At 43.1% G+C, this 14,092-nt stretch overlaps 1 protein-coding gene across 1 annotated transcript in view; it reads left to right on the forward strand.

Annotated features, from left to right (window-relative positions):
• Positions 1–1,307: 1,307 nt before the first annotated feature.
• LOC140485461 (acid-sensing ion channel 5-like) overlaps positions 1,308–14,092 on the forward strand; it is a 227,722-nt gene continuing 214,937 nt past the window's right edge. Inside the window, exon 1 of the mRNA XM_072583664.1 lies at positions 1,308–1,576. Within this exon, the coding sequence (XP_072439765.1) occupies positions 1,308–1,576 (269 nt within the window). The remainder of the gene's footprint in view (positions 1,577–14,092) is intronic.

Here is a 14,092-nt window from a genome sequence, read left to right on the forward strand (position 1 = left end):
TATAATGCACAAACTTCCACAGCTCCCTGGATTACACCTCCTCCCACCCTGCCTCCTGTAAAGACACCATCTCTTAGTCCCAATTCCTCCACCTCTGCCGCACCTACACCAGGAGGACCAATTCCATCACAGAACATCGCAGATGGCCTCATTCTTCAAAGATCGCAATTTCCCCTCCCACGTGGTTGACGATGGCCTCCAGCGCATCTCCTCTAGGCCCCGCACCTCTGCCCTTGAACTCTACCTCTACAATTGCAACAAGGGCAGAACGCCCCTGGTCCTCACTTTCCATCCCACCAACTTCCAGATGCAATACATCATCCTTCGTCATTTCTACCACCTACAAACACACCCCATCACCAGGGATATATTTCCCTCCCCACCTCTATCTGCCGTCCAGAGAGACCATTCCTCCATGACTCCCTTGTTAGGTCCAACCTCCCCACCAACCTACCCTCCACTCCCAGGACCTTCCCCTGCCACTGCAACAAGTGCAAATCCTGCAAAATCTGCTCCTCAAATCCGTCCAAGGCCTAAAAGGATCCTTTCACAGAGATTTACCTGTACTTCCACACACATCATATACTGTCTCCGATCAGGTCTCCTCTACATTGGGGAGACAGGATGCCAACTTGCAGAATGTTTCAGAGAATATCTCTGTGATGCATAACTAAACAGCCCCACCACCCTGTGGCTGAACACTTTAATTCCACCTCCCAATCTGCCAAGCACATGCAAGTCTTGGGCCTCTTGCACTGCCAAACTCTGGCCACCCGACACCTGGAGGAAGAATGCCTCATCTTCCGTTTTGGAACCCTCCAACCACACGGGATCAATGTGGATTTCACCAGTTTCCTCATTTCCCCTCCTCCCACCTTATCGCAGATCAAAGCTTCCAACTAGGCACTGCCCTCTTGACTTGTCCTACCTGTCCATCTTCCTTCCCACCTATCCTCTCTGACCTATCACATTCACCCCCCACTATCATTTATCTATCACATTCCCAGCTACCTTTCCCCAGCCTCACCCCTCCCATTTATCTCTCAGCCTCTTTGGGCATTCCTGATGAAGGGCTTATGCTTGAAACTTCAACTCTCCTTCTCCTCAGATGCTGCCTGACTGGCTGTGCTTTTCCAGCACCACACTCTTTGACTGCGCACTTTCTTTAGCAATTAGAAACCTTCTCTTCACCTGCATCAACAGAATTGATGAGTTCATTTAAGTTTGGAAAGAAACCATGACTGTTATCTTTTGTTTGCACCATTTTAGGCATATTGAAAAAGATTTGGTCTATTTTATTCAAAAGAATGTCACCATCCATGCGGAACATTCAACATCTCAATCATGAGTTTGCAACATCAACGTCTTTTCATGGTTTACAAAATGCGCTGCAAGGCAAACCTGGAATTCGTAGGATTTTCTGGATGGCCGTCGTTCTTGGCTGTGTAATTATGGTCTTTTCGCAAATCACCCAGTGTTTTATTCGTTACTTCAGCTGGCCAACATCTACATCTGTTACAATAAAATATGTCAAGCACATTGAATTTCCTGCTATTACTTTCTGCAACTTGAACAGGTAGGATTTGCAGTATTTTTAATGTACTCTTTGCCTGTTTCCTTGATTCTTTTTGAATAAAATTTAATGGAGAAATGTGAAAAAAACAAAATCTGGTAAACAAGTTTCAATGACAAAGTATGATGCTCTATAGGAGTAAACATGACAGAGTTTGTGTCCATTCTGAAGGAGAGTAGAGTTGCATTTTCACTTGTGACCAGGCCTGCATTTATTGCCATCTATGTTTGCTACTGAGAAAGTGGTGGTGAGCTGCCTTCTTGAACTTCAGCAGTTCATGTGCAATAGGTAGACTCACAATGCCATTCTGGAGAGATTTCCAGGACTTTAACCCAATGACAAAGAAGAACAAAGAATAGTATGGCACAGGAATAGACCCTTCAACCCACCAAAACTGCTCCAAAACATGAAGTCTTTCTAAATGAAAACCTTTCGCCTCTATATGGCCCGTATCCATTTATTCCCTGCCTATTTATATATGTGTCAAGATGCCTTTTAAATCTTCCTGTTGCATTGTTTACAACACTTTCTATGACTGCATATTCCAGGCACTTGCCTCATTCTGTGTAAAAAAAATAACCTGGCTCTCATATTTCCTTTAAACTCACTCCTTTTTACTTTAAACTCATATCACCTAGTAATTGGCACTACTATCCTGGGAGAAAGAGTCTGACTATCCATTCCATCCTTGCTTCTCATAATTTTGTAAACTTCTTTCAGGTCACCCCTCAGCCTCTAATATTCAAGTGAAAACAAAGTTTTTCCAATCTCCCTCAGAGGTCATTATACATATTTATATCAATGCCATTAGGAGGAAAAGAGATGAGGTCCTGAAGAATGATTATAACGAGTTAGGTGAAGATACAGGAACTCAAGGGTAATAATTTCTGGACTACTTCCGGTGCCATGTGTTAGCAAGAATAGGAATAGAAAGATTAGACAGACGAATGTATGGCTTGAGAGCTGGTGCAGGGGCAGGGATTGAGATACTTGGATAATTGGGACAGAGCTGATCTTAATTGGAGGGGGACCAATATCCTGACTCGGAGATTTGCTAGTGCCACTTGGGAGGGTTTAAACCAGTCTGCCATGGGGGCTGGGATGTAAAGCAGTAGGGAGACAGAAGTGAAGGTTGAGTACAGTACCGAGGTTAATGAGAGCAAGTTAAATATTAAAGGACGTGTTGGTAATCTCAGTACAAGACATGGCAGACAAGACCACAGCAGAAAGCCATGGAAGCCTTGGTTCAACTGCATTTATTTCGATGTAAGATGCCTAACAGGTAAAACAAATGGACTCAGAACATGTTTGGGTATATCGAACTGGAATATTGTAACTATTACAGAAACATGGCTGACGGAGGGACAGGATTGCCAGTCAGTGTTTCTGGGTACAGATGCTATAGGGAGGAGAGAAGATGACGCAAAAGAGGAGGGGGAGTTGTGTTTTTGATTTTGGAAAAGATCACGGCAGTACTGAGACAAGACTGAACACAGCAACTTTTTCTACGTCCAAGCACTTAACGCTATGTCAGTCTTAGCATTGACTGGGATTACTATCATGTTTAGGGCTTGGATACAGAGAAATTTGTTAAGTGTGTTCAGGAAGGATTTCTCATGCAGTAAGTCAGTGGCTCTAGTAGAGAAAGAGCAAAGCTTGACCTCGTCTTGGGAAATATGACAGGGCAAGTGACAGGAGTGTTAGTAGGGAAGCACTTCTTGGGACCAGGTACTATAATTCCAATTGTTTTAAGATGGCATTGGAAAAGGATAGGTCTGAATCACAAACTAAAGTTCTTAATTGTTGCAAGGCCAATTTTGATGGTCTTAGATAGGAACTTTCAAAAGTTGATTGGCAGAAGCTGTTTGCAGGCAAAGGTTAGTGGGAGGCTTTCAGAAGTGAGTTTATGAGGATTCAGGGTCTGCATGTTCCTGGTGGAATCTGGGGCTGGAAAAGCACAGCTGCTCAGGCAGCATCGGGGGAGCAGAGGAATCGATGTTTTGAGCATAAACTCTGCATTAGCAATCATCAAATGAAGGATGGGGCTATCTTCCCTAAAGTATGTTGCCTTGCATTAGTTCAGATTATACTCCATCTGCCATTTCTCTACCAAATTTCTAGTCTATCTATATTCTGTTTTATCGTCTGGCAATCCTCCTCACTGTCCTGAGCTCCCTTCAGCTTTGTGTCACCTGCAATCTTAGTAATCAAGCTACCTCCATTCTCCTCCAAATCATTGAGATATATATGTTTCAACAACAGCGGTACCAGCATTGATGCCTGTGGGCTACCACTATTCACAGATCTCCAATCTGAAAAGCACCCTTCCACTGATACTCTTGTCTTCTATGACTAAGCCAGTTTTGTATCCATCTTAGCAGCTCACAGTGAGTCCCTTGTGACTTCATCTTTTATGTCAGGTGATTATCTCAAAAGCCCTGTTAAAATTCATTTAGACAAATCTACCACTCAGCCCTCATCAATCATTTTTTGTCACGTCTTCAAAAAAAACCAATTAATTTTGTAAGACACAACCTTCCCTGCCCTTCCCTGGGTGGCACAGTGGTTAGCACTGCTGCCTCACAGTGCCGGAGACCTCGGTTCAATTCCCACCTCAGGCAACTGTCTGTGTGGAGGTTGCACATTCTCCCCATGTCTGCGTGGGTTTCCTCCGGGTGCTCCAGTTTCCTCCCACAGTCCAAAAATGTGCAGGTTAGGTGAATTGGCCATGCTAAATTGCCCGTGAAGGGGTAAATGTAGCGGAATGGGTCTGGGTGGGTTGCTCTTTGGAGGGTCGATGTGGACTTGTTGGGCCGAAGATTAATGCCCTAGACTATCCTGGTTGCCCTTCTTAAATAAACAAACAATAGTGGCTATTCTCCAGTCTTTCAGGGCCTCACCTTTGACTGAAGAGGATACAGAGGTTTTGTATAAAACTTCAGCAGTTTTTCATCTGCCTCTATCGGCATTCTGGGTAGATCCCATCAGGTGCTGGAGATTTGTCTATCTTAATGTTTTTCAGCACGCCCAACACATAACCTTCTTTTTGCTCTTGACATACTTAGAATATCAGGACATATCGTTAATCAGTTTGCAGATGGCACCAAAATTGGTGATGTAGTGAACAGTGAAGAAGGCTGCCTCAGAGTACAATAGGATGTTGATCAGATGGGCCAATGGGCAGAGGAGTGGTAGCATTAATCTAGATAAATGTGAAGTGTCACATTTTTGTAGGGCATATCAGGGCAGGACTTATGTACCTAATGGCAAGGTCCTGGGCAGTGTTGCCAAACAAAGAGACCTTGGAGTTCAGGTTCATCAATCCTTGCAATTGAAGTTGCAGGTGGACAGGGTAGAGCACAGTGAGTCAGGCAGCATCCGAGGAGCAGGAAAATCAACGTTTCAGGCAGGAGCCCTTCATCGGGAATCTGATTCCCAATGAAGGGCTCCTGCTCAAAACATCAATTTTCCTGCTCCTCAGATGCTGCCTGACTCACTGTGCTTTTCCAGCATCACTCTAATCTTCACTCTAATTTCCAGCATCTGGGTCCTCAATTTCGCCAGGGTAGAGCAGAAGGCATTCAATATGCTTGCCTTTATTGGTCAGTGCATTGAGTAAAGGAGTTGAAGGTCATGTTGCAGCTAGACAACTTTTGGAAGATTGTTTTCAATTCTGATCTCCCTGCTAGAAGAAAGTTGTCGTGAAACTTGAAAGGGTTCAGAAAAGATTTGCAAGGATGTTGGAGGATTTAACCAAAGGGAGAGGCTGAATGGGCTGGGGCTATCTTCCCTAAAGCATCAGAGGCTGAGGGGTTACCTTATAGTGGTTTATAAAATTATGAGAAGCATGGATAGGGTGAATAGTCAAAGTCGTTTCCTCAGGGTAGAAGAGTCTAGAAGGTATAGGTTTAAGGTGAGTGGGGAATGATTTAAAAGGGACCTAAGGGACGATGTTTTCATGCAGAAGATGGTGCATGTCTGGAATGAACTGCCAGAGGAAGTGACAGAAGTTGGCACAATCAGAGCATTTAAAAGGCACCTGGATGTGTATATAAATAGGAAGGGTTTAGAGGGATATGCGCCAAATGCTGGCAAATGAGAATAAATTAATTTAGGATATCTGGTCAGCATGGATGAGTTGGACTGAAGAGTCTGCTTCCACGCTGTACATCTCTGGCTATGGCACCATGACTCCAAGTTCAATTTGCCTACCTATCATGCTCCTTGCACTGAAACAACTACACTTCAGACAACCTCTCACTGTTATTCTTTCTCTTAGCCTTACTGACCTTAGTCTCTGACTCCTCCTCAGTCATTTTACTTGCTGACCTACTGCTCTGGTTCCCAGCCCCTGCAACATTAGTTTAAACCTTCTTGAGTAGTACTTGCCAACCTCCCTACCAGGATATTGGTTCCATACCAGTTTAGGTGCAATCCACCTTTTTTGTATTGGTCCCAGCTGCCCTAGCAGACATCCCAATGATCCACCTAGTTGAAGCCCTCCTTTCTGCACCAGCCTTTTCATCACAAGTTCAGCCATACCATCCTCTTAGTTCTAGCCTCACTGGTACAGGAAGTAATTCCAAGATTATATCCCTGGAGATCCTACTTTTCAATTTCTTTCCTATCTTCCTGAACATTTGCATGACCCCATCTTCCTTTCTGCCTGTGTCATTTGCACAAATAAGGATCACAATCGCTGGCTACTCACCCTCCCCCTTCAGAATATCCTGTGCCCACTAAGAGACATCCATGACGCTGGCACCAGGGCGACAACACACCATCCTGGAATCTCATTTTCAGCCCCAGAAATGCCTATGTTTCTGACCTTCAAGTCCCCTAATACTCCTGCTTGCCTGTGATAGTGAAGGAACAACAATAAATTTCCAAGTTAGGATGGTAAGAGGCTTGGAAACACTTGCAGATGGCGGTATTCCCATGTACCTACTGCCCTTGTCCTTCGAGGTGGAAGTGGTTGTGAATTTGAAAAAGTGTTGTCCATGGATCTTTGGAGAAGTTTTGCAGTGCAAATTATAAATAGTACACACTGCTGCTACTGAGCATCAGTGGGGGAGGGCATGTAATGTAGTGCCAATCAAGTATGCCACTTTGTCCTGGATAGTGTCAAACTTCTTCAGTGTTATTGAAGCTGCACCCATCAGGGCAAGTAGGGAGTATTCCATCACATTCCAGCCTTGTACTTTGTATATGGTGCCCAGGCTCTGGGGAGATGAATTATTTGTTGTATTATTCCTAGACTCTGACCAGCTCTTGTAGCATTGCATTTATATAGTGAGATCAGTTGAGTTTCTGATCAGTGGTAATTCTCAGGATGTTGATAGTGGGGGATTCAGTGAGGACAACATTGAGTGTCCATGGGTCATGGTTAGGTTATTTCTTATTGGTGTTGGTCATTGCCTGGTATTTGTATGGCATGAATGTTACTTGCCATTTTTCAGCCTCAGCCTGGATCATGTCCAAGTCTGTTATATTAGAACATGGATTATTTCAGTATCTGAGGGGTAGCAAATGGTGCTGGACATTATGCAATTGTCATTGGAAACATCCCCTCTTCAGAAGGAGGGAATGCCATTTGATGAAGCAGCTGAAGATGATTGGGCTAAGGACACTACCCTAAAGAGATGGCCTGAAGCTGAGATGACTGACCTCCAACAACTACTTCTTATGTGCCAAATATGAATTCAGCCAGCAAAGAGCGTTCCCCTTGAATCCCATTAATTCCAGTTTTATTGGGACGCCTTGATGCTATTCTTGGTCAAATACACCATTGATGTCAAGGGCAGTCAATCTCATCTCTGAGGTTCAGCCCTTTTGCCAATGTTGTAATACTGTAATGAAGTCAGGAGCTAGATGGCCCTGGAGGAACCCAAACTGGGTGTCAGTAAGCTGAGTAGGTGCTGCTTTGATAGCAGTGTTGATGACATAACTTCTATCACTTTACTGATGATCAAGAGTAGATTGATAGGTTGGTAACTGGTTGAGTTGGATTTGTCCTGTTTTTGTGCACAGAACATGGTTAGATAATTTTCCACATTATCAGGTAGATGTCAGTATTGGAGCTGTACTGGAATAGCTTGACTGAGGATATGGCAAGTTCTGGAAGTCAAGTGTTCAGTGTTATTACCGGAGTGTTGTTAGGGCCTTTACAATAACTGTTCCTTGATATCACATGAAGTGGATTGTACTGGCTGAAGAGTGGCTTCTACAATGCTGGAGACCATGGGAGGAGGCCAAGGGCACTTGGGCTCTTCTCACTGAAGATTGTTGAGAATACTTCAGCCTTTTTATTGCACTGATATGCTGGGCTCTTGCAGATTAACACACAGTGCCATTAGATAGCAAGTTCCAAGGTTTTATCCCAACAAAATGGTAATATATTTCCAAGTTGATGGAGAACTTTCTGGTGGTGACTGTCTCATGCATTTGTTGGCCTTGTCCTTCTAGCTGATAGAAGTTAGGAGTTTGGAAAGGAACTCATTTGAAAAGGTCTCAGTGAGTTATTGCAGTGCATCTTGCATCTGTTACTTTGCTTTGGTGATGAAGACGGTAAATGTGGAAGGTGTTAAATGTGTTTCCACTTATGCAAGATGCTTTGTATTGGAGCTGAGCTTCTTGAGTTTTGTTGAGATTACGCTGATTTGGGCAAGTGGGGAACACTCCTGAATCGTGCTTTGTAATTAGTAAACTGGCTTTGAGGAGACAAAGGGTGAGTTACTTGTGGCAGAATTCCCAGCCTTTGACCTGTTCACGATGCCTCATTTGTCTGATTGATTAAAAACTGAACTGAACCAATGGTATCTCCAGAATGTAAATAGTGCAAGACTCAGTGATTTGAACGCCATTGAATATTGATGGCGAGATTCTCTTTTGTGGAAAATGTTTTTTGCCTGGCACTTGTGTGGTACAAATGTCACTTGCCACTTATCAGCCCAAGACTGGATCTCATTCCATATCAAGCTGCATTTAGACATGGACGTTTTCAGTAGCTGAGGAGTCACAAATGGTGCTGGGCATTATACAAGCATCAGCAAACATCCCTACTTCTGACGCTATTGTTGAGACCTTCTTTTATTTTTACTTTTCTTTTATTTTTCTCAATTTTGGTTTGGAACTGTGAGTTGTAATTGAGATTTGAAGTTTGAACTTTGAACAGCAGCTTATTGTATGAAAAAAGGAGAGAACAGAATACTAATGTTTGCTGTAGTAAACTGGCCTAGAAGGATAATGCAGGTTAATTACTACTCTAAGAACATTACAGATGAACTGGCACCCAGATGGCATTATGCTCAGGGTTGAATGTTGAATTGGTCAGTCGGGAGAGGACCTTAATCCTATGGCTGGCCAAACACAGAGGATGTTGAAAAACAAAGAGAAACACAAAAGTTGCTTCCTGTGCCTCCAACCATTTCTTGATATCATGTGGAGTGAATCAAATTGGCTGAACCTACATTATCTCGGATGCTGGGGAACTCAAGATAGACCACCTCTCAGCACTTCTGGTTGAAATTTGTTGCAAATTCTTCAGCCTCACCTTTTGTACTGATGCACTGACATTGCCCATGCATGGCTTGGTGGGCCAATATTTAATGTGCACCCCTAATTGCCTTTGAGAAGATGAGCTGTTGTCTTGAATTGCTGCAGTCCATTTGGTGCAGGTACACCCACAATGCCATTAGAGAAGTTTTCAGATTTTGACTCAGCCACATGAAGGAATTGAAAATATTTCAAAGTTTGAATGGTGAGTGGTTTGGAGGCAAATTTGGAAGAGTTATGGCCAAAGCATCCAATGATCCAATGGTATTCTGTAATTAGGATGTTGTGAAACTTGAAAGGGTTCAGAGAAGATTTCCAAGGATGTTGCCAGGGTGGAGGATTTGAGATTAGATTAGATTACATTACAGTGTGGAAACAGGCCCTTTGGCCCAACAAGTCCACACCGACCCGCCGAAGCGCAACCCACCCATACCCCTACATTTACCCCTTACCTAACACTATGGGCAATTTAGCATGGCGAATTCACCTGACCTGCACATCTTTGGACTTTGGGAGGAAACTGGAGCACCCGGAGGAAACCCACACAGACACGGGGAGAACATGCAAATTCCACACAGTTAGTCGCCTGAGTCGGGAATTGAATCCGGGTCTCTGGCGCTGTGAGGCAGCAGTGCTAACCACTGTGCCACCGTGCCGCTATAGGGAGAGGCTGAATAGGCAGGAGCTGTTTTCCCTGGAGCGTCAGAGGCTATGGGGTTACCTTATAAAGGCTTATAAAATCACGAGGGGCATGGATAGGATAAATAGCCAAAGTCTTTTCCCTGGGGTAAGTTAGTCCAGAACTAGAGTGCATAGGTTTAAGGTGAGAGGGGCAAGATATAAAAGGGACCTGAGGGGTAATGTTTTCACGCAGTGGGTGTTGCATATACGGAATGAGCTGCCAGAGGAAGTGGTGCAATTGTAGCATTTAAAAGGCATTTGGATGGGTATATAAATTAGAGGGTTATAGAGAGATATGGGCCAAGTCCTGGCAAATGGGACTAGATTATTTTAGAAGATCTGGTCAGCTTGGACAAGTTGGACCAAAGGGTCTGTTTCTGTGCTATACTTTTCTATGACTTTATGACTGTATAAGAACAAGAAAACAATCAACACTTCTTGGAAGGAGCACTTCAAGGATGTCCTTGATGTGAATACTCTCAATTATCTCTTGCAGCATGTTACCTTCACATCAGAACAACCATACTAAATCAAAAAGACTGTTTGACTATTGAGAATTAACCAGTGCCCAAGTGTAGATGTCAAAATGCTGAAACATGACAGTACAACACTCTTGGTACAAAGATATGACCTCCTCTCCTTCCTTCTTCTGAAAGGAAGAGAGCACACTGAGGATCTCCAAGATGTCTTAAGTGTGACAATCTTCAAGGAAGAAAATAAGACTGAAAATAGTAGTTACAGAGGGGTCTTTTTACTGTCCACCACAGAGAAGGTAATTGCAAAACTCCTCCCCCATTATTTCCTCCCCGAGGCTAAAAATCTCCTTTCAGAGTCACAATGCAAATTCAGTCCATCAAGAAGCATGATGGATTTGTTCTTCACAGCAAGACAAGCCTGAGATATGCAAACTGTAATACTCACCAATGGATCTGCCATAGGTGTGCAAACTGGGATCAAGCAGTCACTTCTCTATCTTCCTTGCTACAACAGTCCACCCTAAATCCAGGAAGATTCCAATTGGAATGCAGCTTTTCTCCAGGACACACAAGAAACTGTTCAATCAGCATCACTTCAGATCAAAACAAAGACCAGCTTAATCTCTGCCAGCAAATTCCAGTACTCAGACAATAGTTATCAGTTTCCTTGCTCAAAGGCTAGGTCAGCTGCAGTTGCTGACGTATTTGTGAAAGTATGAGAAAATGGGCCTTAGCCTTAAACATAGGGAAAAGAAAGATCCTCAACTAACCTACTCATGCTCACAACATTGTCTCTCAACTATCAGTATCCACAGTGGATAATGTGGCTCAGTTCTCATGCCTTTCACTGAAGGCAGACATTGCCTCCAGTGTGCCTTTGGCTGACAGAAGAAGAGAATGTTTGACTACAAAGGCCTCAAACCTTAGCACCAAGCTCAAGGTCTGCAGGGCAACAGTAGTAACTGTCCTTCTGAATGCATCAGGAACATGTACATTGTGTAGCAAATCCCAAATGAATTGCCTTCCGTGATGCTTCCATAAAATCCTGCAATATTGGATAAATGTTCCAATGCCAGCGTCTTCCCTCAGGCAAGCATGCTCAGTCTCATATCAGCAGTTATAGTTCATCAACTGTATTGGGTGGCTCCTAAAACAACTTGTCTACTCTAGGCTTCATCTTGGAAAATGGTTACCAGGACACCTATAGTAGTCTGAAGCAATGTGGACCCTTGACAATTGATAAAGGTAATTTTTTTTTAACTCAAAGAGTAGTGAAGCTATCAGAAAAGGTTATGCAAGCTCAGTCTTTAAATATATTTGAAGTTGAGCTTAATAAGTTGTTGATTATCAACGGTGTAAAGGGTTATGGGAATAAAGGCTTGATTAAAGGCTGATCAGCCATAATTATTCTCAATGGCAGAGCAAATTAGACAGGCTGAATAGTGTTGAATTCATTGAATTCCAATAGCATGGATGCAGGTCATTTGGCCCATTATGACCACACCAACCCTTCAAAGAGCATTCCTCACTGACCCACCACCTCCACCCTATATTTTCCGTGGCTAATCCACTTAAAACTGCACACTATGAGCAATTTGACATGGCCAATCCAACCTAACCTGCACATCTTTGGACCGTGGAAGGAAACCAGAGGAAATCCACACAGACATAGGGAGAACGTGCAAACTCCACACAGACAGTTGCTTAAGGCTGGAATCAAACCCAGGTCCCTGGTACTGTGAGACAGCAGTGCAAACCACTGAGCCACCATGCCAAATGGTCTACTGCTATTCCTATGATGTTGTCAATGAAAATAAGAAAATAGTGAATCGGCAGACTGAGTAATTACTTTGGATCAGCATTTACAAATGATAAAGACATAAACATGTCAGGTATTCTCAGGAAATTAATATTGAATCAGAGAGAGGAAATCACCAAAATTAATGTAAATAAAATCGCATTAATGAAGATGATAATGGTACTGAAGAGTAATAAATGGCTATGTGCTAATGTTTTCCATTGTACTCCTTTTAAACAAGCAAGTGAGAATATTGTTGATGCATTAACAGTCATTTGATTAAGAAACTGCGCATGTTATTTATTATTCAAGGAAGGTGAGAGAAATAAATCAATAACTTATGTAATCACTTAATTTCACATCTGGGGCAGAATTTAACATGCTCCAGGGCACTAAGTGGGAGGTGATTATGGTGATGTAAACTTGAATTTGATGCTAGTGGGCAAAGTTACGGGCATTTATCCACAAGTTCTGGCCTTCTGTGAGATGTAGATGATGGCCTGGTCAGAAACCATGCAGGAAACACAGTGCAAGGTTTGGGTGGGAAAGGACAGTGACCTTTAGAAGGTCCTATTTCCATCAGAGGTCACTCCCTAAGCTCCAAAGATCTATTTGCATTTCCCCTCCCCTCTCATTATCCTTGATTTTCTTCACTCCCTCATACCCCCTGCATTCCCCACACAGATCTGCGAAGTTGGTTTCAGTGATTACTCATCCAGCTCCTGTGGGAACCATTATTAGTGACTTGATGCAGTCCCATTTGTGATCACCACTCCAAGCGGCACTGCTCAGACTAGAGAAATGACAAGTCAAGTGTAAGACCATAAGAATAGAATTAGCCTGCTCACTGTTCAGTGGGATCATGATCCAGCATTCCTCACGTACACTTTTCTGTCCTTTCCCCATAACCCTTGATTCACCTACTGGTCAAGAATCTATCTATCTCAGCCTTAAATATGCTCAAGGACCCTGGCACCGCAGATCTCTGTGGCAAGAACCCTCACAAACCTGTGAGATAAGCAATTTCTCCACATCTCAGATTTTAATTGGCACCACTTTAGTCTGAGACCATGGACTCTGATCATAGACTCCTATGAGGGGAAGATTCTCTTAGCAGTAGCCTATCAAGCCCTTTAAAAATCTGATCTGCTTCATTAAGGTCACGTTCCATTCCTTTAAATTCCAATTAGTAGAGTCTCAAATTGTTTAACCTTCACTCAAAAGACAATCCCTCCATAGAGGGGATCAGAAGATTTTGTGTATGACCTAGAACATAACATAAGCCAACCTTCCACCCATTTACACTTCTCGTTGCCACAGAAAGGCTGCCACCATCATCAAAGACCTCCCCTCCCCCAACCACTGCAGCAATGCTCTCTTATAAACTTTTCCATCAGGTAGAAGATACAGATGCTTGAACTCACGCATCAACAGGTTCAAGAACAGCTTCTTCACTGCTGTTATTAGACTGCTGAATGGGCTCTCTAACTTCACATAAATGTTGGTCTTGCTAACGTTGATCTTCCTTTGCGCATCTCCTGTGCAGCTGTAACCTTGTATGCCTCACTCTGTCTAAGTACTCTGTCTATGATCTGTACATCCTTGTACTGCTCAAAAAACAAAGCTTTTCACTGTATCAAGGTACATGTGACTACAATAAATCAAATCAAATCAAAATTAAATTGTCTTAATGAATTTTCTCTGAAATGCCTCTCATGAAATAATATCTTTCCTTAAATACTGATGGGCTGACAACTTCCTGAGGTGGAACCTCTTCCATCGTGAGGAGGAAAATTCTCACCTCAAGACACTTAGAAGCCAACAGAGGCTAAATTGCTTCAAGACTGTGGGATTGGATAGGAATAGGGTGAGACTTTTAATTCTGTTTCCACCCACAGTACCAACTAACTGGACTAAAAGTCCAGCCATATCGTGGGTCAGATAACCAAAGTCTACAATTAAAGATAAAGTGACCGAATCTATCATTTTCAGGGAATAGGTTACCCCTGA

The sequence above is a fragment of the Chiloscyllium punctatum genome, chromosome 14, assembly GCF_047496795.1.
Source record: "Chiloscyllium punctatum isolate Juve2018m chromosome 14, sChiPun1.3, whole genome shotgun sequence".
NCBI lineage: Eukaryota > Metazoa > Chordata > Chondrichthyes > Orectolobiformes > Hemiscylliidae > Chiloscyllium > Chiloscyllium punctatum.